The sequence below is a fragment of the Carassius gibelio genome, chromosome B18, assembly GCF_023724105.1.
Source record: "Carassius gibelio isolate Cgi1373 ecotype wild population from Czech Republic chromosome B18, carGib1.2-hapl.c, whole genome shotgun sequence".
Classification (NCBI taxonomy): Eukaryota; Metazoa; Chordata; class Actinopteri; order Cypriniformes; family Cyprinidae; genus Carassius; species Carassius gibelio.
In genome coordinates, this window is record NC_068413.1 from 24,306,086 (window position 1) to 24,320,314 (window position 14,229).

A 14,229-nucleotide genomic window follows, 5' to 3' on the forward strand; every position below is an offset into this window, starting at 1 on the left:
AAAAGAAATTACAGCGTAGTTACATTACAAAATGTTGTTCTTTAAACAGAAAACTATCAAGCTGTTTTAAGTTTGATGGTGTTACTCACAGTGTCCGCTCCGTGGTGTATAATATTTCCTAACACTGCCAGCTGATCAGCGCAGTCTTGCAGCACAGCACACGCTCTGAGCACATCTACAGACATCATACTGCTTAATCTGACCAGACAGATAGGAAAATAAAGGAAAATAAGTAACGGGTTCCTTTCTATCAAGCTAAAACAACAAATAAATCAACCGTGGAAAAGAAGAGTCACATGTGCTGCCGTAGCTACGGTATCCGTTGTCATGACAACACTTGTACACAGAACACATGTAAACTTTTTTTTTTTTACCATAGACAGTTTTTTACATTTAATTAATGTTAATGGACAATATATTTTGACCACTATATAATGTATTATTGTCTACACACAGTGTACAAATTTAACTCAAATAAGCCAAGCATTTATGACCTTCACAGATTAAAGATCTATCAATTAACATTTACATTATATAATTTATTCAGAAGACTTCAAATGTTAATTGTGATTTTAATGGGTATTTTTCTTGTTTTTAAATAATGTCTATGTATTGTTTGTTATTGTCATTATCTTTTTATATGTATTTATTTATTTATTTACTTTGCTTTATATTGTATGATTTCATGTACATAAATATATTTGGTGTTAAGATTAAAACTATATATATATATATATATATATATACAAATTTCAAAATTAATTTAATTGAGCTTAACTGTTATTTAGCGTATATTTAAATTATATTTTGGCAATAATTATATATATATATATATATATATATATATATATATATATATATATATATATATATATATATATATATATATATATACACATATCAATATATATTTTTTTACAACTTCACATCAATTTACATTTATTTATTTATTCTTATTAAGCTAGCATAATTTCTCCTTTACTGGTGTTGTGTAAACATCCAATACGATCTACTGACATCCACCATTAAAACTAATTTACCTTTGCCCAATAAATCTTGAAATGGCCTTACCTGAACAGTACTTTATTATTTTTATTTATTTATTTATTTAAAACAGCAGAGGGCAGCAAATCGTACAATAAACAGGGCTACGCATGTCAGGCTGTACCAAAAGAACCCAGAGTTCCTCAGAAGTCGAGCACGCATGGCTGGCTTGAAAACACAATACTACCAGTAACATGATGATACAGTTAACAGGTTCACTCTGGAGCAAGTGAAGTTCTCTAAAACTTTATTAATTTATTATTTATCTTCCAATTCTTAAAGTGTAATCAAATTTGATTAAACACCTCCTACCCACAGACCACAGGCAAATCACAGCTGTACTGATATTGAGAACATTAGCACTCTTGCTCATGTTTTAATGTGCCTTTTCAATTGCAAATGCTTCTCACAATTGCCCCTAACCATTTGCAAAGCTGCCAGATCGACTGACAACCAGCAGGATATTTATATGGTGAAGCCTCACGGTCACACCTGTTGTCAAAGCAGCTGGATAGAACTTTGCCTCAGTACACTCAGGCCAAACAGATGCCGTAGGAAACCAGGTTAACAGTGTCATTGTAAACTATTAGTATCCTGTGACTGTTTGTTTTATTTGTCACAGAAGTTCACTAGGGGTTAAGAACAGACCACAAACAAAATGTAGAAACAGCAAGACATAAAATGACAGTGTATCAGTGTTGTTACAGGATACATTCTCTCTTTTTTAAAAGTATGTTATCAAGTAATCATTTTCCAATGCCTATGTAAGTACTGAACCGTTTCCACTGAGTGATTTAGAGACCACTTCCATCCCCCAGTTACATCCTGTTACCAGAAATGAGCCAGCACTAGCAGGAAAAGATTACCCTGTAAGCAGCTGGTCAAACATGACTGACCAAATGTCTTGAGAAGTGTTCTTACACACATTAAAAAATAAATAAATAAATAAATAAATAAAGCCGCTTATTATGTCATCAAACTGATACTAAAAGTAAACTGACGTACTTTGCTTTAATGTAAGCTATTTAAAGTTGCAGCTGTTCCGTCTCTTTCAGCTGCTTTAAAATTACAAATACTGTGTCAGCAACAGGTTTACACCAATTGGTATCTTTAGTGAAAGCGTTTAAAGTTTGGTTTGCACTTTTAGGTCATTAACAATCAGACAAACAGCATCACTGGAGTGGGCGGCTGACATTTTGAGATGACAAACATAAGCACAGACAACTGGAAGGAATGAGGTTAATTAAGAATGGGCCACATACGGTAAGCTACAGTAATCTTATTTTTTATTTATTATTTATTTATTTTTGTAAGATTCAAATTTTTTATTATCTCGTATAGGACTATATACTACATAATTCAAAATGTAATTCAATTTAGTACATTAATATATTCAATACATTACATTATTTTTTATTAGTAATTCAACATGTTACATTATACTTAGTATAATGTAAAGAATTTGTTTAATATCTGTGTTCAACAGGCGTCAAAGAGGCAATTTACTGAAATGTGAGGAAACTGTAGTTTTATGTAAGGTACAACTGCAAAAAAACAATAATAATAATAATAAAAAAACAAAAATCCCATTTTAATCCACTTTTTCATTAGGACTAAGTACATCTTCATATAGCCTACTGTTTATTTTCATAATTATTTTTACCGTCTTTGAAATATGGGTAAAGGCTACTGCCGAAAGCATGTCACTAATATATAATGTTGTTTTTATCATAGTGCATAGTGCATTGCATCATAAGCCGCGTTTCCACCGCAGGAACTTTACCCAGGAACTAGGGACTTGGTCCGGTACTTGGTGTGTTTCCACCGCAGGAACCAGGAACTAAATAAAAGTTCCGGGTAAAAAAATGCGCCCCAGAAAGTCCCTGCTGGCGAGGTGGTACTTTTTTAAAGTTCAGGAACTTTCGGGGGCGGGACTTTGGCGCTAAACATCCTGATTGGTTGAGTTGACGCAGCATTGGTTGAGTTCAACCACCATTTATTCGGATCAACATTTTCAAAATATTACTGTTATTGTGTCATGAAATGTAATTTTAAAAGTATTTCAGGCGAGAATGTAGTTGTTTAAAACTCAAATCTGTTGTTTATTTATAAAGACAGCGCCTATTTAAAAATGTGTTTCGCCGATCTCTGAGACGGTGAGCTCCACACGATCAGCGAGAGCTCAGTGATCATCTATCCGCCCAGAGGCAGCCTCACCTTGGATAGACCTTCTGATATGTGCCGCTGGCTCTGATGTGTCTTTAGTGGTTAAACATAACATATAATTCAGCTGCGGGGTAAATCTAACAGGTTTTCTTTGGTCTGTATTCAATTTATCTATATGTTAAAATGAAAATAAAAAAGGCAAATTTATATAATATTTCGTTTCATTGTAATGGCTGTATATAACGTTACACTTATCCCTGAACTAAGTACATTTCTGCAGCTGTTATTATGTTTAAATGAAAACGAAAGGAGGCAGTGGTATTTTATATCCTATTTCGTTTTATTGTAAATGTACTGAGGGGAAAATTGCAGTAGCCAAAGCGATCTGAGTTCACGCAGCATTGGTTGAGTTCAACCACCATTTATTTGGATCATTTTCAAATATTACTGTTATTGTGTCATGAAATGTAATTTTAAAAGTATTTCAGGCGAGAATGTAGTTGTTTAAAACTCAAATCTATGGTTTATTTATAAAGACCGTGCCTATTTAAAAAATGTGTTTCGCCGATCTCTGCGACGGTGAGCTCCACTCGATCAGCGAGAGCTCAGTCCTCATGTATCCGCCGAGATGCAGCCTCAAATCGGCTAGACCTTCTGATATGTGCCGCTGGCTCTGATGTGTCTTTAGTGGTTAAACATAACATATAATTCAGCTGCGGGGTAAATCTAACAGGTTTTCTTTGGTCTGTATTCAATTTATCTATATGTTAAAATGAAAATAAAAAAGGCAAATTTATATAATATTTCGTTTCATTGTAATGGCTGCATATACACATATCCCTGAACTAAGTACATTTCTGCAGCTGTTATTATGCTTAAATGAAAACCAAAGGAGGCAGTGGTATTTTATATCCTATTTCGTTTTATTGTAAATAGGAAAATTGCAGTAGCCAAGACGAGCTGACTGAAGTTATCAAGTACGCTGCTGTTTATAGATTTACCGGACTTGCGTCGTCGCGGACATCACACTCCCGAGTGGAATGCACAAAGTCTGAACTAACTACCGAGGATGCACGTCCAAAATCAGCGTACTTTAAAAAAACAAACAAATCAGCAGTACTTTGTATTGAGAAACGCGCGCAGACCTACGTCACCAGTCTATTTGCCTAATCTTCCCGGTACTTTACACCGCGGTGGAAACGCAGAAAGCAACAGGTCTGGGGGGAAAAAAGTTCCTGGGAAAAAAAGTTCCTGGTAAAAATGTTCCGGGTAATTTCGGTGGAAACGCGGCAATAGTGTTTAAAGCATATACGTATACGGTATATATATATATATATATATATATATATATATATATATATATATATATATATATATATATATATGGTTTCAAGGACATCTCACGTGTTATATGTTACATAAGGAATTAATTATTGTATTGTGTATTGCAGTAACTATGGTTACTGGTTTTTAACGCTTGCCATCGAGTGTTTTGATCCCCCTCTACAATCGATTAGTTCGGCCTGACGCAGTGTTATAAGCAGCAAACATTCCTCGCGCAGCTGAGAGTGAGTGAGTGTACAGGGACATGATATCGACTGTCAGTGCTGCTCTTCCCCGCACACAACATGGGCTCAACCGCCCTTACCCCCAAAAGCAGAGCCTCAGCTTCACTGCAAAGCCCCGGAGTCGGTTCTGTGTTGTGGATCGCGTGTATTGTTGAGATATTTGGGGTTTAAATGTGGGTGATGGTGCTGTGGACTCAGGACAAGATGGCAGCAGTATGAGACTCACACATCTACATGCTGTGAGTTCAGTTGAAGTGTGTAAAATGATCGGAGAAGACCTGGATTATATCTACTGTTAGTCCGTGTGAAAGGTGAGACTTTTTTTTTTTTTTTTTTTTAAATCGGAGTGATTTTGTTTTGCTGTTGATCGTCAACTGTCTATGGAACAGTCAAAACCGAAACGGATGATCACATCGGCTGTGTATCAAATCCTAGTGAGCTTCCTACATAAGACTTATTTTGGGCATCAAAGACGCGTTGCAAAATGGGATTATTACCTATGATAATGCGAATGTTTTTGGACATTATTCGTGCATCCTGTGCAGGCAGTCAGCTTTTCCTAAAATTTGACTCACAGCCATTTGAAACACAGCTTAACATTGGTATCCAACCAGTAAGAAAGATCGATGCATAAATGGTTAGGCATGCATGTATACGTGTATAATCAGTTGCTTGTTATTTTGAAGCAGTTGCACTTGTATTAATGCATTAATATAATAATGCAACACTATATAATATTATATTCAACACTGCTGTTATGTAATGCAAGTTACTGTAATGTGAAGCTTTTCCAGCAGTTTTAATATGAAGAAACCTTTAGTCTTTAACAACCCAGTTATTTCTTAGCTATTGCCTAGATCGAGAGTTTAGAGGAAGCTAAATACTGTGGGAAAGTGGCTTATTTAGGACGTAAATATGAAGGAAAAATCAAGTAAATGAATAAAAGTAAGTAATTAGTTCCCGAGGAAAAGCTATTTTCCTCAACAAAGTGCACATAGGATACTTTTTAAAAGTGCTAATTGAGGTTGTTTTGAGGCAGCATGCATCTGCAGTGGAATAGGTCAAATGTTAAATAAAAATAGACTCATTTACTATGCATGAGAAAAAATCATGTGGGGTGTTATTACCTGTAGTGCTGTGCCAGAATGTTTTAGTTTTTCAACATCTGATTAAATTGAGCGCTGTTTGTCAAGTTGAAATAAAATGTAAACACAAGGATGATGATTATTTTGACAGAAGGAATTAAAGGAATAGTTCACCACAAAATAAGGAAACTTATGTAATTCATACTCAAATGACTCTCTGTGGACCACAAACAATGCTTATTTAAAGAATAACCTGGCCTTCTTTTCAATACAATGGAAGTGAAGACCTTGGGCTCCATAATTACTAACAGTAGTCAATTCAGTTTTACTGTTTTGTACTGTATTTAGACACATGCACTAGCTTTTTTGGGTTCTGGTCAAAAGTCTGGTCGGATTTGCAAGTCAAATCTTTTCAATCCAGTACAATAGAATTCGATTGATTGGTTTACTTATTAAACCGTTCGCAAGATTAACAACTGGTTATCCAGTTACAGATGGATGTTTCAGCCCCAAAATCTTATTATAAACTTGTATTATTTTCTTCTATGAAACACAAGTGGAGATATTTTGAATAATGTTGTTAATCAAACAGTTTACTTTCACTGTATGTACAATTTCTATAAATATTTTGTTTTGAAAAAAAAAAAAATGCAAGTTAAAAAAGAAATGTGAGTAAATGATGACAGAGCTATCTTTAAAAATAACTGCTCATCCATATGGACAGGATATTCCTTATAAATACCTATACGTGTTCCACAGAAGAATGGAAGTAATATTGGTATAAAACGGCATGGCGATTAATGCATTATGGCATTTTTTATTTTTTTATTTTAGGGCTGAATGTCTGCAAGTTTTTGTAATCCACTATAGCTGTCGTTTTAAGGCAACCCTAGAGACAGACAGTGTTTTATGTTCCTTGTTGTATGGTGGGTAAGGCTGTTTTCACCAGCAAGGCTTTGCTTTTTCTGAAGAATGAGCTCATTTAGTGGCGGGGGAAGTTCAATAGAGGAGTCACACGATAGCCTGGCTGCCATTTGAGTTCTGCTGAGAGCAGAGACATGTCCACGGCAGCGGCCCACTCCGGCCTGTGTTACTCACTGTGGTGAGGCTTGCGACCAAAATAGACCTGACTATGTGCTATGACTCCATGGAATTTTCATTTTAAGAGGTTGCTCAGAAATCTCTTACGGTATTGTTTTAAGTATAGGAAAACTTATTTTTAATAATTATCTGGCTTTATGGCCTTGTGTTTTTGTTTATGCATTCAGTTCAGATCACGTATTGCCTTGATTTTTGACCCCTGATATGAGATCCAGCCCCTCCCACAGTAAAGTAACACAAATATGGTGTTAACAGAGTTACTTCCTTTTGTCAGTTAAAAAAGGAATATTTCATATTATTACAAATCTGCTTCCTGTGGAATTTCAAACAATGTTTTAACTGTTTTTGCCCATACAATGATTTTGGTGGGGTTCAAAAAAAGACATGGGGCCCAACTGATTTTCATTATGTGGCCACTATTTTTCATATTCAGATATCTTAGAATGTATTCCACAGGATTATAGTCTCTTTAAGTCCTGGGCCTGAAATCTTTGACAATATCTATTGCTGATTCATTATTTGTGCTTGCCAAGTATCACAGTTATTGTCACTTCACTTGGGACTAGGGATTACAAGAGATAAACATTGAATTTAATGGTAAACAATAGGGATGCATCTATTCGATTAGTGTTGTCACGGTACCAAAATTTCAGTATTCGGTACAAATACCAGTGGAAACCAATGGCTCTCTGTACCAATTTCGGTGCAGGACTTTAATAGCTAAAATGCATGGAAACGATAATAGATAACCGTTTATTCCATAACAAAGACTGTCTCTGAGTACTACATGTATTTTTAATCATGTTAAAAATTATGTTTAATAACTTTGTTAACATTAGGGGTGTCGAAATTTAATAGTTTCTTTAGATGAGGATGATTCTGTATCGGTTCTGTAATGGACCATAACCGATTATAAGGTACTGACGCTTTTCTTATGTAATTCGTCGCATATGTGCTTTGTCGCGGTACCATACATTAGGCGGATTCGGCTTGTCATACACTCATCCTGTGCAATGCTGCTTTAAATCGAAAGTGCCTAATGGCGGAAGGAGGTGAGACACAAGTGCGAATAATTAAAAATGCTAAAAAAGCCGAAAAACTAAAAAACTACTTTAAAAGTCGAAATCTGGCCACATTATTCAAATGTTCAGGGGGTAGGTATAGGCAAATGAAGCCTCATAAAGCTCTGAGGCTTTCCTCTAGGGATGGGTGAATCGATCCTGAAGTATCGATACTGATGTGAGTATCGAAAGTATTAACACTACAGTAAACATCTTTTAAGCATGTGAAACTAAAATTTAACCTGATAAGTTGCAATTAAGGCATATTTCAAATATAAAGTTAAGTAGGTATTATTACCCATTGTACTCACAATAACGAAATGTCATAATCTAAATGTTCAGTTTAGAAGTATCGTATCAGTATCAATATCGTATCGAAAACAAAATATGAGGTAACGCCCATCCCTACTTTCCTCTGACTGTTTCGGGAAAAGTTTCAAAGCTCTGAGTGTCTCGAAAACAGTTCCATCTGGTGGTTCATAAAAAATATATCAGCCAAAAGCATGTGAAAAACGCTCCATAGAATGAGGCATCTTCCACGTATTCCATGGATCGATTCAAGTTGTGTGCACAAATAAAAACTAAACTTTTTTTTTTATTTTTTTTTTTTATTGTCTCTGATGAATTAATTTATCCATTTAACTATGCAATTTAATACCAGTACGAATATCAATATGGTGTAATAAAAGAATAATGAACACATATGAATTTCATATGACACATATATAATTTTTCTGAAATAATTAACATTCTTCATATATAAAAGAGAATTGAGGATGCAGTGCATCATTAATCTAACAATACAAACCCCCCGATACACTTATCTGATTGGCTGTGATTTTGATTGATTAGTTGCATAGTGACGACAGATTGGTTGTTACTGGAAGGCGAATTGGTTGACCTACAAATTGGTTGTCACTGGAAGTACTTTTAGTTAGGACATGGAGTTACAGTGATTTTAAGTTCACATAATCCAAGAACTCATGAACTCACTGATTCTTTTTGTCTGATTCATTAAAAAGGACCAAATCGTTAACTTTTGTTCACTCATGAATTAAACTGCACTGGTCAAGCTGTTCCAACCCAACGCAGAAATACCATATATTTTTCTCTGATCTCAAAACCAGATGATTCATGGGGTTTTCCCACAAATTTCCAAGGTTTTACTGTGGCAAGGGTGTGCAAGGCTAAGCATTTTGGAAAATTGTGCCATTTAAGTGACCACACTAGACACTAGAAAGTGAGAATAGAAAACGGGATTTAACGGGGAAGGTCTATAAAGTCTATATACTAGGATATGTTTTGAAATGTTGATTTAATTTTATTGATGATATGTAATTGAAATGAAAAATGTTTTTTGTTTTTTTTAAATCATACTTAAATAGTTTAAAATATTGTTATTATTATTCATCTGTGTCATCCAGCCCTGCTGAATACATTCTGCAAAATTATAATTTATTTTTAATTGGATTGTGGACTGCATTTGCATTTTCCTTGAAAACAGGGGACTTTGTTGACTGTAACATCCTCTTCCCTTTCCCTTGATTCCCCCCCCCCCATCTTTTTCCCAAGGAGGAACAATATTTTTTCCCCAACTGAACTGTAAGGCCATCATAAAATGAGATGTTATATGCTGTCCCCACCATAATCATACCTTGATTTATATTATGTGTGTTCACTTTTTTTTGTTTTTCTCATCAGACCAGTAATGACTGTAGCCAATTTTAACAGTCAATTTAATCACATGGTCATGAGAACAAACACACAAACAAAAAAAAGCTGGGTATTTCCATGGTACTTTTTTTTTTTTTTTTTTTAATGGAGATGCAGTGCAGGTTTCTTCCCCCAAAATAACTTTTATATCCTAATTTTATTATTTTCGCAAATATTAACCAGCCACCTGATTTGGTTAGTATTCTTACAATGATAGTGCATAAAGATAGCCAGATTCAATTTCTAGTACTTTGGTATAGTAAAGTTAAAACAGACAGATATGAACATGATGATTTAAAGTTGTGAAATAATGTTGAAATGTTTGTGTTCCTATGTTAGTAAAGAGCGAGTGTTTAGTGTTAAGATGTTTGATTATTATTAGGGGCCAAGCACCGAAGGTGCGTGGGCACCTATTGTGTCCGTTAGGATTCTTTTTATTATTCTTCCTCTTCCGCCTCAAGTCTATGGCAGCCCATAGAACCGATTGCGGGGAAGTTGTATAATTTGGCACACTGATAGAGGACAGTCCCAACATTTAACTATAGTGCTTAGCCCCGTAATTGCTGCTTGCAGCTATATTTATTATTATTATTATTATTAAAATTTTTAATGGGTAAATTAGATAACCAACAACATACTGTAATCATCTGTTATGTGATTCTTGTCAGAAGCAATATTTGTTTTTGTTAATATTTATACATTTTAGTTTCTCTGCTTGGACTGGCCTGTCTTTTCTTATGTTGTGATTTCTCATATTATACCCTCACCCTATTCTCACTTCACTCCCTATACCTCAGTTAAATTATTTTTAACTCTTTTAAAAAAAAGAGATTTTTAAGTGTGCTTCAGCCGTAAATTAGAGTTGGACAAGCCACAATGTTTGCACAGGATGTCAGCCAAATGAATGTGAAATTGGCATCATCTTTTCAAAATGTTGGTCATGTGTTGGCCTGTTTCTGAAATCAGACTCTTATCTTGTTCCTTTTCCTTATTTTTTTTTTTATTTATTTATTTCTGGTGTACAAATCTAAGTTGGGTTTGACCCTAGAGCCTAAAGTGTAAATAATTGAATTACATTAGTACCACAACTTGTGACTCAAAAAGTTTTGCTTTACTACACGCAAGTGAAAATAGAGAAGCTTTGCAAGCACAGATGGAACTGTGCCTTTGATGCCCCCTCCCCAATGCACAGTAATGCTCATTTTGAAATAACCGTTGCCTAGAGACCCCATTCATGGAAACTGATATGAAAAGGTCATTTGAACCTGTGAGCAGTTAGTTGTTTCCTTTACAGCATTTATGGAAGGAGGGTTGGTGGGTGTTGGAGGGAGGAACTCAACCTTCTGCTGCAGTGTAATTATCTTGGCCTGTCATTGGCTGCTCAAGGCAGCCTGCTGTTTGCTGCTCTAGCATAGGGGCAAAGGTCAAGTATGATGTCAGCCTGATGATGCAATACAGTGCACGCAGTAGGACAAGTTGTTTACACTTAGTTAGTGGACACCTGTGATGTCACACAACAAACTTAGGAAAACACCACCATAGACAGTAGTCATTTTCTAAGTTAATATTAAATGGAGACCAGGGATTTCACATTTTCAGGAATTTGAAAGGTACTGGCTGGTCAGTTATGATGTCCACGTTTCTTTGAAAATGTTGAAATCTTACATATTGTCATTTTATTGGTTGAAAGTGTAACATGATCTGTATCTGGTTTTCTTGTTTTCGCAGGTATGGCCTCACAAGTCTTGGTCTACCCACCACATGTTTTTCAAACTCAGACAAGTGCCTTTTGTAGTGTGAAGAAACTCAGAGTTGAGCCCAGTAACTGTGTTTACCATGAGAGGGCCTACCCACAGACTTACTTGAATGGTAGAACCCTTGGCATTGCTTACTCGTCAAAAATCACCGCTTCATTTAAGACACCAGATTCTGTGATCGGCAGATACCGCAGGCAGGAGTTACCATTGCAAACGGCTGCTGTACGCGGTGTGCGACGTCAGTATACCACCACAGCAACGCAGCAGCAAAAAGGGGGTGTCACCTCTCAGGATAAGGAGCCAGAGCACCAGGAAAAAGGAAAGAGTTGCAGCAGTGGAGCTAAAGGGGCAGTTGAAAGGGGTAGGGGAGAGGGAAACGACAGTCAAGAAGGAGGAGGTGGAGGACAGGGTGAAGGTGACGAAGGAGGTGGAGGAGAGGACGAGGGTGACCGGGAAGACTGTGGAGTTTTTAACTTGCAAGACAGCTCCCACAGATGCGGGCTGAAACGTAAGAGCGGGGAGCTGGAGAACTTGGGGAGCGCCATGCAGATTGTAGAGGACCTGTCAATGTTACCTGCAATGTTGCAGTCAAATTTGGGAAACCCACCAGTTGCGCTCTCAGTGGCAGTCGGTGGAGGGCCTGCAAAGCAAGGTGGAAATTCCGGAAATGGGGATGGAGACTACCAGTTGGTGCAGCATGAGTTGCTTTGCTCGTTGAAGAACAGCTATGAGGTCTTAGACTTTCTTGGCCGTGGTACTTTCGGCCAGGTAGTGAAATGCTGGAAACGAGGCACCAATGAGATTGTGGCGGTGAAGATCCTGAAGAATCATCCATCATATGCACGACAGGGCCAGATTGAAGTAGGCATCCTGGCACGCCTCAGCAGCGAAAATGCAGAGGAGCATAATCTTGTGCGAGCTTTCGAGTGTTTCCAGCACCGTAGCCACACCTGTCTTGTGTTTGAGATGCTGGAGCAAAACTTGTATGACTTCCTCAAGCAGAACAAATTCAGCCCGCTACCTCTGAAGGTGATCCGTCCCATTCTTCAGCAGGTAGCCACGGCACTAAAAAAGCTAAAGGCCATGGGACTGATCCACGCGGACCTTAAGCCTGAGAACATCATGCTGGTGGACCCTGTACGGCAGCCCTACCGGGTGAAAGTCATAGACTTTGGCTCAGCCAGTCATGTTTCCAAAGCCGTCTGTTCGACGTACCTCCAGTCGCGGTACTACAGGTATGTACCAACTAAAGACTGAGTTGATTGCCAACTAAAATTGGTTTTGATTAGTGGGCGACCGATTGATCGGTTTTGGTGATTTAATCTGCACCAATAGTCGCAAAGTGATTTACATTACGCTGGCCAGAGCAAAGTAGGCAGAGTTTTCAAAACTACTATTTTTAATGTAAATCTCTCTGTCTATGGGCCAGTATTACAACCATGCGATGTCGTAATATCAAATAACTCTGTATGGACCATACAATACATGCCTATTTTGCAGTTGCATGTTTACTTTGCAGTTCACCACATTACAATTGTTATCACGGTATTCACTGTGCATTTATAACATCACATTTTCGATAACAACAGAGCTATATTTAATCGAAATAGTGAAGGAGGCTGGAGGAGGTAAAATGGTTTGTAAAAACGTTAACTTTGTATTGTTTAGCTCTGGAAATTCCAAAACAGACAAGGCTGTTCATCCATTTTGCTTTCCGCCATTGTTGGGCTCCATTTCTATTGGCCGCTTGGGGAAACGTCACAGAGTGCAGTGACAAAAGTTGAACTGTTTTGAACTGCGCATGCGCTTTGGTCGGCGAAGCAACTAACCGCCCTCATGCGGCACAAGCATTGAAATGAATGGTTTTCACATAGCTTTCCGCGTCCTGTGTGAAAGCCGCTTGAGACTGTGCACTACACACAGCAGGATACTGCAGATGTTGCTTTAAAACCGAGACAATTTAATCGTATGTATGCAGTGAACTACAGTGCACGTTTTCATACCATTATCAAGTAATGAATCTGCTGACTAGATGATGCATTAGTGAAGAGCTGCAGTATGTTTGCTGACAAGGCTAAAAGGACACAAACTTCATTAGTACCTCAAGCGGTTAAAGTGTGACCAAAACATGCAAGTCTGACCAAAATATTTAATGTCATGATTGTTATCATTTATTTGCATTAGTTTATCTACAGCTGGTCACTTTAATGGATTTGTTAGCCAGTGAAGTTGCATATTTAAATCTAATGAAGTGGTCAAGCAAAGGGATATGTTTATGCAGCCGACAAAAACCTGCCATGCCACTCACATAGTTTTCCTGTAAATTACATTATATTTGTCCAATAGTGTTGTTAATGTGCATAATGACTTCAGCCTATGCCTAAAAGATTGCATTTTTCGGTGAAACATTTGTTTTTTTGGCTCTTAAAAAGGCTGTTTGCTTCATATAGAGAGCTGTAAATATAGATTATTAATTTCACTTACTTGTTTTGTTTGCTATACTCAAGAGTGCATCCAATAAACCTCAGCATTCATAGCAGAGTTGTTTTCTTTGGTTGTTGATCAATATTTTGTTCAAAAATTACTCTTAAGCACATTTTTCCTTCTTACTAATTGATCACTGAAAACACTAAAAAATGTATCTGTATACGTTATACAACTAAAATCCTTGTGGAATTACCAGTCAGGAAACACTGCTGATGTAAAACAGTTTCCCTTGAGTTCAAAATCTACA

At 36.8% G+C, this 14,229-nt stretch overlaps 2 protein-coding genes across 3 annotated transcripts in view; one reads left to right on the forward strand and one right to left on the reverse strand.

The window, feature by feature from the left end:
• The window catches only part of iqcg (IQ motif containing G), a 29,855-nt gene extending 29,555 nt beyond the window's left edge, over window positions 1-300 (reverse strand). Inside the window, exon 1 of the mRNA XM_052582645.1 lies at window positions 90-300. Within this exon, the coding sequence (XP_052438605.1) occupies window positions 90-188 (99 nt within the window). The 5' untranslated portion in view covers window positions 189-300. The remainder of the gene's footprint in view (window positions 1-89) is intronic.
• A 4,453-nt stretch (window positions 301-4,753) lies between these two features.
• Window positions 4,754-14,229, forward strand: part of LOC127977654 (homeodomain-interacting protein kinase 3) — a 60,535-nt gene continuing 51,059 nt past the window's right edge. Inside the window, exons 1-2 of one of the 2 annotated variants that reach the window (XM_052582638.1) lie at window positions 4,754-5,089; window positions 11,467-12,730. In XM_052582638.1, coding sequence (XP_052438598.1) covers window positions 11,469-12,730 — 1,262 coding nt within the window. In that variant the 5' untranslated portion in view covers window positions 4,754-5,089; window positions 11,467-11,468. The remainder of the gene's footprint in view (window positions 5,090-11,466; window positions 12,731-14,229) is intronic. The other variant, XM_052582639.1, reaches the window with a different exon arrangement.